We start from the raw sequence: 15,294 nt of genomic DNA, 5'->3' as shown, positions 1-15,294 counted from the left end.
CTGCAGCACTTGGAGCGAGCTGTGTTTCTCAATTTTCTTATTAAAATTTTTAATTTCTGAGGAAATATTTCTTGATATTTAAATTTTATTATGTAATTATCAAAATTCTAATAATTTATTGAATTTTATATATAACAACACAGTTGGTAGATGACTCCATCAGTTGAGCATAAAAACTAAATTTCTTAAAGGCGGTGCAGCTGCTCGTCTGATGGTAAATAAATAAATAAATTCTTGATGAAAATGTCTTCAAAATAATGCATTATTACACTTCCAGTTAGCCTAGCCTTTTTTAATGACTCCATAGGCTCAAAATAAACGTGAGTTTGCAGAAATTTTGAGCTTACGGTTTGATCATTAGATTTAAGGTCAATGTATCAACTTATACCTTATAATTTTTTAACTTAGGTTAAATTAACCTAAGTTTCAAGATTCGGTAGAAATGCCATGTTTTCGGCGTGTTTTCAAATACACACCCAACAATAGACAACGGATACATGCGAGTGCTATACACGTTGTTTAAACACTCGTAAATTTACGCGCTTTATATTTACCCATCATTCCATGGATGTAAAGTGTAAATATCAGCCATGTAGATTTTTCCCCTTCGTGAAATTTCTGGTTTCTTGTCAAATGCTTTTTTATTATCATTATTAACGAAAACCACTATTAAGATATTCAAACAAGCGATTTATGCCAATTCACAAAGTCGCCAAATATATTAGCTATTTTTCGTGGGAGGCGGGGGGTGCAGATGAATAATCAAAAGCTACCGTAATAATTATATAGCTTTCCTATATCGGCCAGTATTTAAGAATATAAATTTTAATCTTATTTATTTAACAAACTAAAATTGAGTAATAGTGATACAAAGCTTTTGTCAAATAAATCACATATAAAAAAATTCTAAATAATTTTGTTTGTGATCATTTAGTGAAAAATCACCATTAAAATATATTACTATTACAAGAAATGAAATCTTTAACATCAAGAAAGAGAAATACACGTCTTAAGTGCATGTAACTACAATTTATCATAAGATTAAAAAAAAAAAAAAAAAAAAAAAAAAACCCATAAGTGCATGGTCAGCTTTAAACATGCAAAAAAAAAAAAAAAAAAAAAAAAGGTTGATCTTTACAATATGGTAACTGGTAGTTTGGCGACATTTTGGAGGCGATAAAGGTTACTACCTGGGACTTTGGTAATAATGTGAGCAGTACTCAGTTCCGATTACGCATTATTTTGTGTGGGGGAAATGAGAGATCATGGGATATGTCATGTGATATTAATGGACGAATTACGGTTCTTTAATCGGAAAAAGGGGGAATTTGGACAAGTATCTGTGGATGTATATTATTTTGTATTAAGCTTCATTGTGTGTTGTGTGAAGTAGGGTTGAATAATTTTGGGATTGTATGGCGCTGTCTAAAGTGAATTGTAGATGTGATAAAGAGAATTTTTTTTTTATCAAATTCTATCAAATTCGGAAAAAAAATCGTTCAGTAATTTTATTGAATCCATAATAAAAGTGTATCCACCATGTAAGGAAGATTCGGAAGAAGATTAGGTTAGTTAGACTTTGTTAAGAATGTGAGTAGTATTCAGTTCTGATTACGCATTATTTTGTGTGAGGGAAATGAGAGATCATGGGATATGTTATGTGATATTAATGGACGAATTACTGTTCTTTAATCGGGAAAAAATCTGGCAAATTTTTATTTGGCTTTATTCTGTGTTGTGTGAAATAGTGTTTGTGAATTTTTGGATCCCATGGCCGTAACTAAAGTGAATTCGAAATGGGTATTTAGTGGTATTGAAAAGGATAGTAATAAATGTTTTTTAAGGTTGTGCGAGAGAGAAATAAAGATGTTTTATTATGTTATTTATTTTACCTGGTATCTTGCTTTGAAAGATAAGTATGATTTTAAAGATTCTGAAACAGAAGGAAGAAAAGTGTATCCGCCACGTAATCAAGATTCTGAAGAAGATTAGGTAAGTTAGTATTTTTAATTATTTGAGGATATTATTTTTATGCATTGTTCTAAATGTAAGGTGGAAAGGAATTTGGTATTATTGGGAAAATTGTTATTAGCAATGATTTAGTTTAAAGTAATTAGGATTGTAAGGTAATTTTTATTAATTGAATGTATGTGCTCATTTATATTTTAAGTAGTGTTTTTGAATTTAATTATATTTTAATGAAATGATAGTTATTTTGTGAATTTTATGTTTGTAGGAATTTGGTATACGTTTAAGTTGAAATAAACGTGCATGGAAATAATTTAAATATTTGATATTAAGTATTTGTAATGCTTGCGGTATGAATTCGTTGGTGACGTGTATAATGTAATAGATGATTTAGAGGTAAAAGTTTTTGGATATTCTATTTATTTTATATGTGGAAATGTTGATATTTGTAAAGGGTAAATACTTTTTCGTGATCATGTAATTTCATATATGTTCTTTTTACCGGGTTTAAAGATTGAGAAAATTGTCATGTATTTTCGTGAATTTTTTTTAATTTATGAGAAAAAAGCAGTGTACATGGTATAGTGAAGAGTGTGCGCAATGCCATTTTTGTGCAATTCTGGGATGTTTTTTTAAGTAAAAATAAGTCGACGTGTACATGGTTTAGTGATATTTTAATGAAATGATAGTTATTTTGTGAATTTTATGCTTGTAGGAATTTGGTATACGTTTAAGTTGAAATAAACGTGCATGGAAATAATTTAAATATTTGATACTAAGTATTTGTAATGCTTGAGGTATGAATTCGTTAATGACGTGTATAATGTAATAGATGATTTAGAGGTAAAAGTTTTTGGATATTTTATTTATTTTATATGTGGAAATGTTCATATTTGTAAAGGGTAAATACTTTTTCGTGATCAGGTAATTTCATATATGTTCTTTTTACCGGGTTTAAAGATTGAGAAAATTGTCATGTATTTTCGTGAAATTTTTCTAATTTATGAGAAAAAAGCAGTGTACATGGATATAGTGAAGAGTGTGCGCAATGCCATTTTTGTGCAATTCTGGGATGTTTTTTTAAGTAAAAATAAGTCGGCGTGTACATGGTTTATGTGTATGTGTTATTTTGAAAAATGCGTAAGGAGAATGGTATTGTGCAGTTTTTCCTAATTTTGCAGTGAATATTTGTCATGATTAAGCAGTTTTGTTTGATAAAATTTCTAGCATAAGTGTAATTCGGCTAGTAGATTGTTGGAAGAAGTGTTCAGGAGATAAAAAGAAAAGAAACATGTCTTTACTTCGTGAAGACAAAATGGCGGCGGGGAAAAAAAATAGAGGGTTGCTGTAGGTGAGTTGGTCGCCAAATTTTCGCCAAAAAATCGCCAAGTTACCATAATGTAAAGATCAACCAAAAAAAAAAAAAAAAAAAAAAAAAAAAAAAAAAAAAAAAAAACGAAGTAGAAACACATTCACTTATTTTAATGTACTACTACTTCGACTAAAGGCAACATAGTAAAAAAGTCAAAATTGATTATTTTAATTAATTCATACGAATACTGAGTTTTCTTTCTTTCTTGGATACTAATTTTATTTGGTCTGTCAATGTTTATCAACAAAAGCGTACTTTCACCATATTTCAACTCATTTCGAAACGTCAAATAATTCCGCTGACATTATGCAGCTTTAAGGAAAATTTTTTGTAAATAATTCAAAATATTTTACATATTTTAAATACTAAACGTTACAGCTAAATGTATAATGAGGAAACATAACTGTTATCTTTAACGCTTAGTTGCAAGATATTTCACTAACAGTTATCGACAAAAGAATGATTTACGAGAAAGGATATTTTTAGAAGACACTCAAAGCGTATTCCTAAATATTTTACGTTACACAACATCATAAAGAAGCTTTAACTTACTGTTTCGTACTTAGACTTCCGTATCATATACGAGTTCTAAATCACCTTTAATTGAAGCAAACTACAATTAATTTTAGGTACCTCGACAAATGGTTCCCACTCCTTCACAAAACTAAAAAAATGCGTGTAGAATTATTTATATTTAGATTATTCGTAACCCGTTTTTATAATTTAACTACACAAACTGCAGAAAATATTGACAAATGTGCCAAAACATGAATCAAAGGTACCAAGACATACCAAATCATTAAAAACTACATTTGATTAAAAGTAGTTTCTTATATCCATAAATTAAAATTAAATATTGATCACTTAAATAAAACGCTGACCACAATCCCCTCTAATAGTATGAAATTCTTTTCCCAGGGAGAACCCCTGATCTAGATTATTTGTGATGAGTATGTTACATCACAAATTATGTAGGTATAATTTGAAATACGATCATGATTTTCTATAGCTATAAAATTTATAATCAAATATTTGATACACTTACCCATACAGCAATGCTGCTCCAGCGATAGCTCCTCCACATTGGGCTGTAATATACAAAAACGCTCGGAGTGGTGTAACTTTCTGCGTTACCAACATGGCAAACGTGAATGCCGGATTTACATGCGCTCCAGAAATGTGTCCAAAACATTGAGCGGAGGTTGCCATGGCCAGTCCATTCGCAAACGATTTAGTAAGGGTATTTGTGGAATATAAAGGCCACATTACATGTGAACCACAGACCAGGAACACGTAGAAGAACGTCGCCAAACACTCAGCAATAATGGATCGCCAGAATTCCAAAGTTCTCAGTTCTACCATCATTGTTTTCTTTTTGTTCAATTCATTTCTTGCCTGTTCCGCTCTGCGTATTAGGTGCAGAAGGAAAGCTTCTGAAGACACCGTTGCCATAGCTTCTTCTTTTGAAAATTTAAGCACAAGAATCAAAAGTCTGTTGGAACATAGACGAATATTAAGAACTTGCTATAATATTAATCAGACGCATATACATGAGTAATATTTTTAATTTCCTTATAATATACTTGTAAAATACGTTAAATAGTTATTTCCGAAAAACTTTGAGCATAGCCAGCTTTTAATTTCAGCCATACATTAGCTTCTATGATAACTATTGCATAATTTTATAATTCCTGTAACTTTTTGATAAAATATTTACAGTACTCTAGATAAGGAATAAATATACAGACATATGAATTACATTCAACTTTTTTAAGGTATTATTTATTCATATTCATTTTCAATTCGAAAATAAAATTATTCGAAATATCAGATCTCGCAAAACTAAAAACAACTGTTGCTTTTATTTAGTCTAAAACGCAGACGATGCTTTAGGCCGCATTAAATGGACTTTAAAGCACAGTTCTACATTGAATTTTATTTTCAAATTGTCGTCCCCAAGCTCACATATTTCCTGAAATATATTAATTTAAATCATCAGATCAAGGAACTTCTTTCAGCAAAATAATTCTTTCAGCTATTTTACCCTAAAATAAACACAATTATCTACTTCATAGAAGAGTTCGAATGTGCAAACGCGAATTTGCTCGCGTTGATCATTCATCTTTTCTGCAAATGACATAGAATAACAGGTGGTAAGTTCTTAACGAAGAGATTGAATGAAGTAATGCGGAGTGGAGAGATTTTGCCGTCACAAACTCATAAAGAGATTTACGCTGGTACTGCCATCTGTTGGAGAATAGGGTAATTTTTTGCAATCTTAAGCTCAATGCTTCTTTCATATACAGTCATCCATTTATTCAGAGGGAAGCGAACAAGTGCTCCAGAACACTACTTTTAAGGAGGCTTCTGCATCCTTCTATAGTGTACATAAAATACATAAAATTTTCTACTTCAAAATTTAAGAGACAGGAAAAAATGTCCAACATCAAAGTTTACTTTTTAATGATCAGGCCTTTGTCTAAAATTAATTAAAAAATTATAATTCTAAAATTAAATAAGATTAGTACATAAACACACGAAATAATCCTCCAGACAAAAGATTTCATAAACGTTTGAAAGAAAATAAAATTTTTACTAATTAATTTTATTAATGTACTTGATTATTGAGTTGATACAAAATTTAACTGCACTAGTTTTCAAAACCCATCAAAAACAAACTACAACATTAAAAATCGGCGTAAATTGTTAAAACGTTTTTGCAGTACTAGTTTCGATAGTTTTTTTAACTACCTTCTTCAGCTGCTTAAGTGCAAAATAAAGTGATAAATATATATAAAATATACTTTAAGAAATAGAGTTAAAAAAAACTATCGAAACTAGTACTGCAAAAACTTTTTAACAATTTACGTTGATTTTTTTAATTTTGGACCTTTTTACTTCCTTGTACGAAGTAAAAAGGAAGTATAGTAATCGCGAAAAGTTTCAGGCAGCATATTTCAACGAAAATATCCATTCTGACCGCTTTCGAAGGCAATTTAACGATGTTTCTGCGTTGTATCTGTACGTAAGGACAAACTGTTTTAAAATGAATTCTGAAGAGAATTTTTCGTGGCGTCTGTACTAACGTATGTACGTACGTATCTCGTATAACTCGAGTAGCCTCAGAACGTTGAAATTTTGTATATAGGACTACTATAACATGTAGATGTGCACCTCGTATTTTGGTTGCAAAACGTATATAAATATATTTATATATATATATCCACTCTGTTACCCGGCTCAGTGATCTCAGTTTCTTTACTCTTATATGTTTGTAAATTGTACATTTTTTGCTTTAAAAATGATTGAATTATGTTGTTCTTATCTTCCGGTTAAGGTTTTTATGCCTTTAGTAAATCTGTATGCAATATTTTTAGAATTATCAACAATTTTAAAGTTGTTTAAGTGCCGCTAAGGCTAATAATATTTTTGATGGCAGCCATTGCTTGTTTACATTTGAAACAGCAGAGTAGTGGATTTGTTGCCAATCTAGAGAAATGTAGCTTCGCAACGAAAAAAAAAAAAAAACTCATGTTTTCACCACATGACTTCCTTGTACGGAATACTAAATTATACGCATTTTTTCTTGCATTATTATGTTCATGTTATAGTTCAGAATGCACAAAATTTACATCATTTAAAGAATTATCTAATCGTTGCCACATGTTCTATTCAAATACTATAATAAAGCTAGAACGATGTATAAAAGAAATTAAGCAAACAAAACCAAAAAGAAACAGTTTTTCACAGACGAAAAACAGTATTTCTCATTCAATTAATTCAGTTCTCACTTCGCGAGAAGGCAAAAATGCATAAAAACTCAAAACATCTATAACAAAAATTACGAAGTAAATCTTATACACTTATTTCCTCGAAAAAATTCCAGAAAGGATTAAGCATGATTTAATTAGCAATAATAAATGAAGATGTTATCTTTGTTCTTGCGAAGCCAAGCTTAACAAATCCACTATCCTGTTGTTTCAAATGTAAACAAGCAATGGCCGCCATTAAAATATATATATATATATATCAGGCTTAGCGGCACTTAAACAGCGTGAAAATTGTTGATAATTCTAAAAATATTGCATATAGATTTACTACCCCCGGGGGTCGACGTAGAGAATTCTGCGAAGCTACTGGCTAGGATCTGTACCTAGGCAGTCTCGGCCACGGGGGTATAAAATTTATGAACTTGGTGGTGCTGAAGGCTCTGGGAAAGGTCACTTATTGGCCGGCCTCGGAGTCTGGCACGTCCTAGCGCGGCGTGGTGCTAGTACCCCGTGGGGTTTTCCCCCGGGGTCGCTGGGTAATGTCCCGCTGCGACGGGCTCGCCCGAGCGACTGGCAGGAGCATTAGACGACCGGTGCTGCCTGGTGTCATATCCAGGTGGTGCGCGGCTCTGCTGGAGGGTAATAGTGGAGGTTGAACCTCCACGACGTGCCCAAAGGCAGAGTCGACCTGTAGTGAGATTTAGTTACTCGGAACAGGGAAGCCGAAACGTTATAGTTATATAGATTTACTAAAGGCATAAAAACCTTAACCGGAAGATAAGAACAACATAAATCAATCATTTTTAAAGCAAAAAATGCACAATTTACAACCATATAAGAGTAAAGAAACTGAGACCACTGAGCCGGTTAACAGACTGGCTTTATATATAAATATATTTATATACGTTAGGCGCGGCCGATTGCAACCAAAATACGAGGTGCATATCTACATGTGATAGCAGTCCTATATACAAAATTTCAACGTTCTGAGGCTACTCGTTTTTGAGTTATGCGAGATACGTACGTACATACGTTCGTACAAACGCCACAAAAAATTCTCTTCAGAATTCATTTTAAATGTTTTATAATTTTTTTGACGGAAAAAAGTATTTTATGCTGTCCTTACGTACAGATATCATGCAAAAACATCGTTAAATTGCATTCGATAGCGGTCAAAATGGATATTTTCGTTGAAATATGCTGCCTGAAACTTTTCGCGATTACAATACTTCCTTTTTACTTCGTACAAGGAAGTAATAACACTTACATTTATTATTGCGAATTAAATCATGCTTAATCCTTTCTGAAATTTTTTCGAGGGAATAAGTGTTTAAGATTTACTTCTTAATTTTTAATACGGATATTTTGAGTTTTTATGTATTTTTGCCTTCTCACGAAGTGAGAACTGAATTAATTGAATGATAAATACTCAGTCGTCTGTGAAAAACTGTTTCTTTTTTGTTTTGTTTGCTTAATATATTTTATACATCGTTCTAGCTTTATTATAGTATTTGAATAGAACATGTGGCAACGATTAGATAATTCTTTAAATGATATAAATTTTATGCATTCTGAGTTATAATATGAATGAAATATAATACTGCTAAGTGAACCTAGCGCCAGAGTGTCGCTATGGTAAACAAATAGAGTAAATTTTAAAGAATGCATTTATTCTATTGTGGTTTATGCGCAGTCGGCGAAGTAGATTTAATTCAATCCAATAAGTTTAAACGAAATGCAAGAAAAAACGCGTATAATTTAATATTTCGTACAAGGAAGTCATGTGGTATACACATCAGATTTTTTTTATTGTTATTCAGTGTCATATTTAAACTAAATTGCACTAGTTTTGTCATGTCTCTAAACCTATGTAAGCTTTAGAGAATATTTATTTGATTAAGTTTTATAGCTGTTTAGTAAAATCCATAAAAATTAACCTTTTTCCTTTTCCCTTTCTCCCATCCCCTAAGTTTTTTTTAATAGGGAATCCATATTTTATTTTATACAAATTGTAACAACTTTGTATTTTGTCCGATTTTTTCAAAAGGTTTAAGTGTTCCCTAACCGTTTTTTAAAACCGTGACTGTAGGTAAATTTTCAGGATTTTCTCACATAATTGGGAATCCTGCAAAAAGACCTGCATTTTAATATAACTTTATCAGTATCAAGAGTTAGTCCTTCTTTTCTCTCTCATAGAACTTTTCCTTGAAACAGCAAGTTAGGTGTGATAACGTAGTCATGTTGACGCTAACCGCGAAGATGCGTTTCACAGCGCAAAAATTAGCAATTATAATTTGAAGAAACAACATTAAAATGAATTAGATGTAAAATAATAATAATAATTTGGAAGAGATAGTGTTATTATTATATACACCCGTAGAACATTTAAAAGGTTGAATAACACTTACTCATTAATTCTGTACTGACAAATAAAATACGTTACCTTTTTAATTTTAAGCTTCGTTTCCTTAAAAGTCGCAAAATTTTAAACAAATTTTGCTTACTTATTTGTATCTTTTTCCTTTTCTTTCTTTTCCATCTTTCTCTAAAACTAAAATGGGAAAATTCTCTTACTATTTTTAAGACAGCTATAATAATAGCCTTTTAAAAGTAGGCAAAAAAGCCACCTTATATTAGTTTAATTTTTTATTATTTTAAGACACATCTGTGGCATTGAATATTAGTGGCATTTGAATATAAAAAACTGGGGGGGGGTAGTTCTGTATCTCCTGTTCTACTGGGCCGATTGACAAATTACGTTTTTCAAAGTTTCTATAAGTTTCTATAACATGTAGATGTGCACCTCGTATTTTGGTTTCAATCGGCCGCGCCATACGTATATAAATATATTTATAAATATATCCACTCTGTTACCCGGCTCAGTGATCTCAGTTTCTTTACTCTTATATGTTTGTAAATTGTACATTTTTTGTTTTAAAAATGATTGAATTATGTTGTTTTTATCTTCCGGTTTAAGTTTTTATGACTTTTGTAATTCTGGAAGCAATATTTGTACAATTATCAACAATTTAAAAGCTGTTTAAGTGCGGTTAAATTTTAAATAACATGGCGGACATATTTGTTTACAGTTGAAACAGCAGAATTGTAGATTTGTTGCCAATCTAGAGACACTAATCTTCGCAACACAAAAATAACGCCTTCATTTATTATTGCGAATTAAATCATGCTTAATCCTTTCTGGAATTTTTTCGAGGAAATAAATATATAAGATTTACTTCGTAATTTTTAATACAGATATTTTGAGTTTTTATGTATTTTTGCCTTGTCGCGAAGTGAGAACTGAATTAATTGAATGAGAAATACTCAATCTTCTGTGAAAAACTGTTGAAAAACCGTCTGTGATAATTTCTTTTTTGTTTTGTTTGCTTAATTTCTTTTATACATCGTTCTAGCTTTATTGTAGTATTTGAATAGAACATGTGGCAACGATTAGATAATTCTATTCTTTAAATGATATAAATTTTGTGCATTCTGAGTTATAATATGAACGAAATATAATACTGAATACTGTTAAGTAAACCTAGCGCCAGAGTGTCGCTATGGTAAACAAAGTGAATTTTAAAGAATGCATTTATTCTATTGTGGTTTATGCGCTGTCGGCGAAAGTAGGTTTAATTCAATCTAACAAGTTAAATGAAATGCAAGAAAAAATGCGTATAATTTAATATTCCGTACAAGGAAGTCATGTGGTGTGCACATCAGATTTTTTTTTATTATTATTTGGGGTCAGTAATCTTAGGAACGTACGCGGGCAGCCAATGACCTACGAACGGTCCTGACTTAAAGTTATAAAGTACTATAAATTCAAAGCTAAAATGACGGTGAATTTCATGAATATTAGTCTCGATTCTCACTTTTTTTCAAGGTATCACTATTATGTTCGTATCGTTCAAATCCGTATCACTTTTCAAATATTATTATTCTAAAAGAATATATTGCCAGTAAATATTATTATCGGCAAGCATTATTTTTGAAGAAATAATATAGCATATATAAAAAAAATTAATGGAAACACTAATAAAAAGATGTTGCTATCAAATGTTATTACTATAAAATATACTTTCTTTGTAGCTATAAAACTATAAAATGTAAAATCTTTTATAAAACTATAAAATCTTTGGTATCTATAAAATATACTTTTGAATTATTTTTGAAGGAAATAGGAAAAAACATATGGCAACACCTAACAGATTACTTGAAATTATATTATTTCTGTGTAATTTTGCTGTTGAATTTTACGTGGCGTAAATTCAAAGGAAGTGATGTTTAATAAATGAAGTTATGAAGATGAGAAGTCAATAATAGAAAGACCCAAAAGCTGTGTAAATCGCCTTACTAAACAAAGCTAAACATTGATATGATGAACTAGTACAAAAGACTGAAAAACTTTTAATGGCGTCACTTAACATTGTATTACAAATTCTAAAAATGTTGCTTTCAAAATTTTTTGTGATTTTGCTGTTGAAATTTACCTGGGGATACTACAAAGAAAGTATAATTTAATAATAAAATTAAAAAGAGGGAAAAAATTATGTGTTAGCAGGAGTGACTTCAACAACATATTGGTAATCTGCGAGGTCAGCGAGGGCTAAAAAATACTTGCCAAAACCTCTGGTGCGGCGCTAAAATCTGAATTCTTTTTAGATTTCTTTTTCCCCTCTATTTTTCCTTCAGCCTTCTTTAAAACGCAAATTCTATTTTGAAAAATCACTCTTCATTATATATATATATTTTTTTAATATCAATCGTAAGGAACATTGCTTGCACAGACTTGCCAGTATGAATCAATTCTTTCTTCCTCCGATTTCCTCATAATTTCTGTGTATAATTACAGACAGGTTCTATTTAAATTATTTTTAAGCTTCTATTCAGTTTTATTGAACCTCGATTTCAGACTATGAGAATGGAATAGAAATTATTTCTACAAGATTAAATCTGATTATTATGAGAAATTACTTTAAAGCAAACTATAATTTTTTAAGGTAATTCATTTCAGTTTTGTTAATTCAAATCCCTCAAAATGCCCCCTTTCTTCAGTTTTTTTTCCCTGTCAGGATTCAGAGAGAGGATCTGTCGATCCCCAATGATGGCTTTTCCGAAGACCCACTTAGCGTTGTGTTATCTGCTGTGGAGCAAAGTTTTACGACATTCGAAACCTTGTGTTTTGCAGAAATCATCCGTGGCGCCCTGATCAAAATGCATTCGCGCGAATTTATTGACGATTTTAGGAACTTGAATGTCACATGGAACGTATTCAAAATTAAGTTCCAACATTTCGGGAAAATGTGCGAATCTTCCAACGGAAGAAAAAGCTGGCAGTTCTTGTGGGTCGAAGCACTACAACGTTTCACCGTTTGATGACGCGCTCTTTCACCCGCCATGCTGAAAAAAACTGACTTTTCCTCGCATTTCTGAGAATGCCCCGATAGTGGAGCTACTGACGAGCAAGAAAATATGTTTCGTCGTGCAGAAAACAGTCTTTCTGGCTAGATTAAAAGAGATTTATTTCAATCTGTATTTATTGTGACGTGTAAAAGGATTTCCGACTGCGAACTTCTATTTATGTTTGTTCAGTTTCAACGAAAAAAACGCATGAAAGACATTATAACACTTCGTACATCCATCTGAAATGCTATGTTAGCCAATACAAATGCTGTTGTTCAACATCAACATGCACTTTTCCTAGCATTTCGGTTAAACAGCAAGCCATAAATTCAACTCCCACCAGCTAGGGAATTGCAAAATCTCGAAGAATTGCGGATGCGTAGATTTTGATGGGGAAGTATTTAGCACACAGGATTTTGATAGCATTAAGAATCGTTTAAAAAAGGGAGGTCATAAGATCATATCGAACAACAGGAAATCTTATTTCTCAGTCAGATAGAATAAATAAACTCCAGTAAACTCGGCACAGGTTACTCGGGCAAATATTTATACGGAACTGCAAAGGATGCCCAACATTGAATTTATTGAAAGTGAATCTCGGAAGCATGGTGACAGGCTGGTCAAAAGATACGGTTTTTATTCGCTGTTTGGAGAGGCGATGTTTTAGCTATTCAAAGATTCCAGCTGCTTTCATAAATTTAAACGCATGACCATTATTTTCCGAAGTTTGTTACTCCGCCCTTTCAGATACAAAGATACATAATCCCTACAATTTGAGAAAGAAAACATTCCGTAATATGGTGGTGTTGTTTTCTGAATGGAACTGTCCACTCAGGAAGTATAGATTGCAGTCAAATAACTTTTACACTAGTAAATGCAAACATTCTATATGTTTTTATTTGAAGGCCATATGTGTGGTTTTATTCGACAACAAAGGAAAACACACCAATAATAACTACGAGCGGTTATGCAAAGGCTCTGGTTGGTCAAATCCGAATTATTACAAAGACCACATTCATGGTCATATGGAGGCGAATTTTAAAAGAAAAAAAGAGCATTTCATAAAACAAAAATTCCCTGCAAGAATAGTTATCACCAATAACTATAGCATATCATAGAGCAAAAAACAGGTGATTGGATTCCAAGGGAACAAACAGACGTTTGATCTGCATCCGTTTATTTTGCTTAAAAGTACTTGTACATGTCATCCTCACCGTGTTAAATAGTTTGATTCCTGTAGTAACACATATCATAGGACTATTGTTTCGATCTTGTCAAAGTGGCAAAAGGAAACCGATACTGTTTACAAGTATCTCCAAAAGGTAAGTGTGACCAGTTTGATCATTACGCACTCATTACTAAATTGATTTAATTCCTCTGTGAATGAAATAAGTATTATATTTGCATTCCTTACGTATGGCATTATCAATTGGCAATAAAAATTGAAGTGAACCTCAGCGCTTGCTTTCTCCATATCCAATATAAACCTGGCGTATTTCAATCGCCATTTCAATTGTATGGATATAGTATTTTGTAAGCCTTCACAAGAGAAATACATCTACGGAAATGAAGCTAATTTTGAACGAATAGCTACGATGTAAGTCCCAAAATTATGGGTTCATGTCATGTAATGTCATAGTACTTTCCTCCTCTCATTTGAGGATCAAATCCCATATACTTTAGATGAAGTATACAATGAAGAGTTATTGCCTGATGGAAACGATTTTTTTGTGTTTTTCAAAAGTCTCACAAAATTACATTAGCTAGTAATCTTAATCAAATTTTGGTAGTGTAACAGGACAATCAGCCATACATGGTTCATAGCCAGTACAACAGTAATAGCTAAAATTAGGCAAAAAACGCAATGCTGTTTGATGTAGATTTTGAATAAAACTATATATTTCGACAGCATTCTGACAGTAGTTCTCATCATGATCAAAAATATTTTGCCTCAAAATGCCCTCGAAATCGATAAAATTTTATTCAAAATCTAAATTTCTTTTGCATATAATTATAAATTTTACATCTGTTTTTCCCTTCTGATACAATTAGCTCAAATGTTTTGCTGTTTTAATAAATCATGTTAATATTTATCACTTATTCATTTTTCTCATCATCTTCATAATTTTCACGTAACTATGCATTTCTTATGAATGCTTGCGATCAATTTATGAGACTGCCTTACCTTCTACTTTCGAATAATTAGGGCCTCACAGCACCTGTGTATTTCTTTAAACCTTGTTATGATTTATGAAATATTTCGGAGATGATACCACCATCCACATTCAATATTGAAATAATAAGCAAACTATTCATAAATTATAAAAATCAAACTACTCTCTACATGAACCTTCTCGTTTTGTACGATTTTACGATCGTTATCTGTCAGAGTTTTCAAGTTCGCATTCCGGCAAGGCTACAGTTGCTTTTGGCTGCCCTGATGAACATTGTCCTCATTTTCAAATCTCGGAGAAAGCTTAAATACTTGTAAATTTTTAATGTCTTTACAGCATGGGAGGACTTTAAATACAAAGGACTTTAAAAACAGTAGAGAAAGAGCGAAAGGAGATCCCAGGATGTTTCTCGGAGGCTTCTCATTTAAAGACAGTACGGATATGGGTGGAGCTTGATACCTATTAGGTGTCAACAACAAATGCATAGCTGCACGTTTCTTCGCGATACAATTAGTGAAGTTTCTGCCAGACAAATGAGCTAAGTCGCAGCAGTACAAACGACAAATTAATCTTCCCTTTTGATATATTTCTATCTGTGCCAGAT

At 31.8% G+C, this 15,294-nt stretch overlaps 1 protein-coding gene across 1 annotated transcript in view; it reads right to left on the bottom strand.

Annotated features, from left to right (window-relative positions):
• The window catches only part of LOC118194852 (lens fiber major intrinsic protein-like), a 160,289-nt gene extending 154,771 nt beyond the window's left edge, over positions 1-5,518 (bottom strand). Inside the window, exon 1 of the mRNA XM_085823821.1 lies at positions 4,386-5,518. Within this exon, the coding sequence (XP_085679947.1) occupies positions 4,386-4,792 (407 nt within the window). The 5' untranslated portion in view covers positions 4,793-5,518. The remainder of the gene's footprint in view (positions 1-4,385) is intronic.
• Between the last annotated feature and the right edge of the window lie 9,776 nt (positions 5,519-15,294).

The sequence above is a fragment of the Stegodyphus dumicola genome, chromosome 9 (assembly GCF_044657685.1).
Source record: "Stegodyphus dumicola isolate Sdum_Otavi_A_Nest chromosome 9, ASM4465768v1".
Taxonomy (NCBI): domain Eukaryota; kingdom Metazoa; phylum Arthropoda; class Arachnida; order Araneae; family Eresidae; genus Stegodyphus; species Stegodyphus dumicola.
This window is presented reverse-complemented; position numbering and strand designations above follow the sequence as displayed.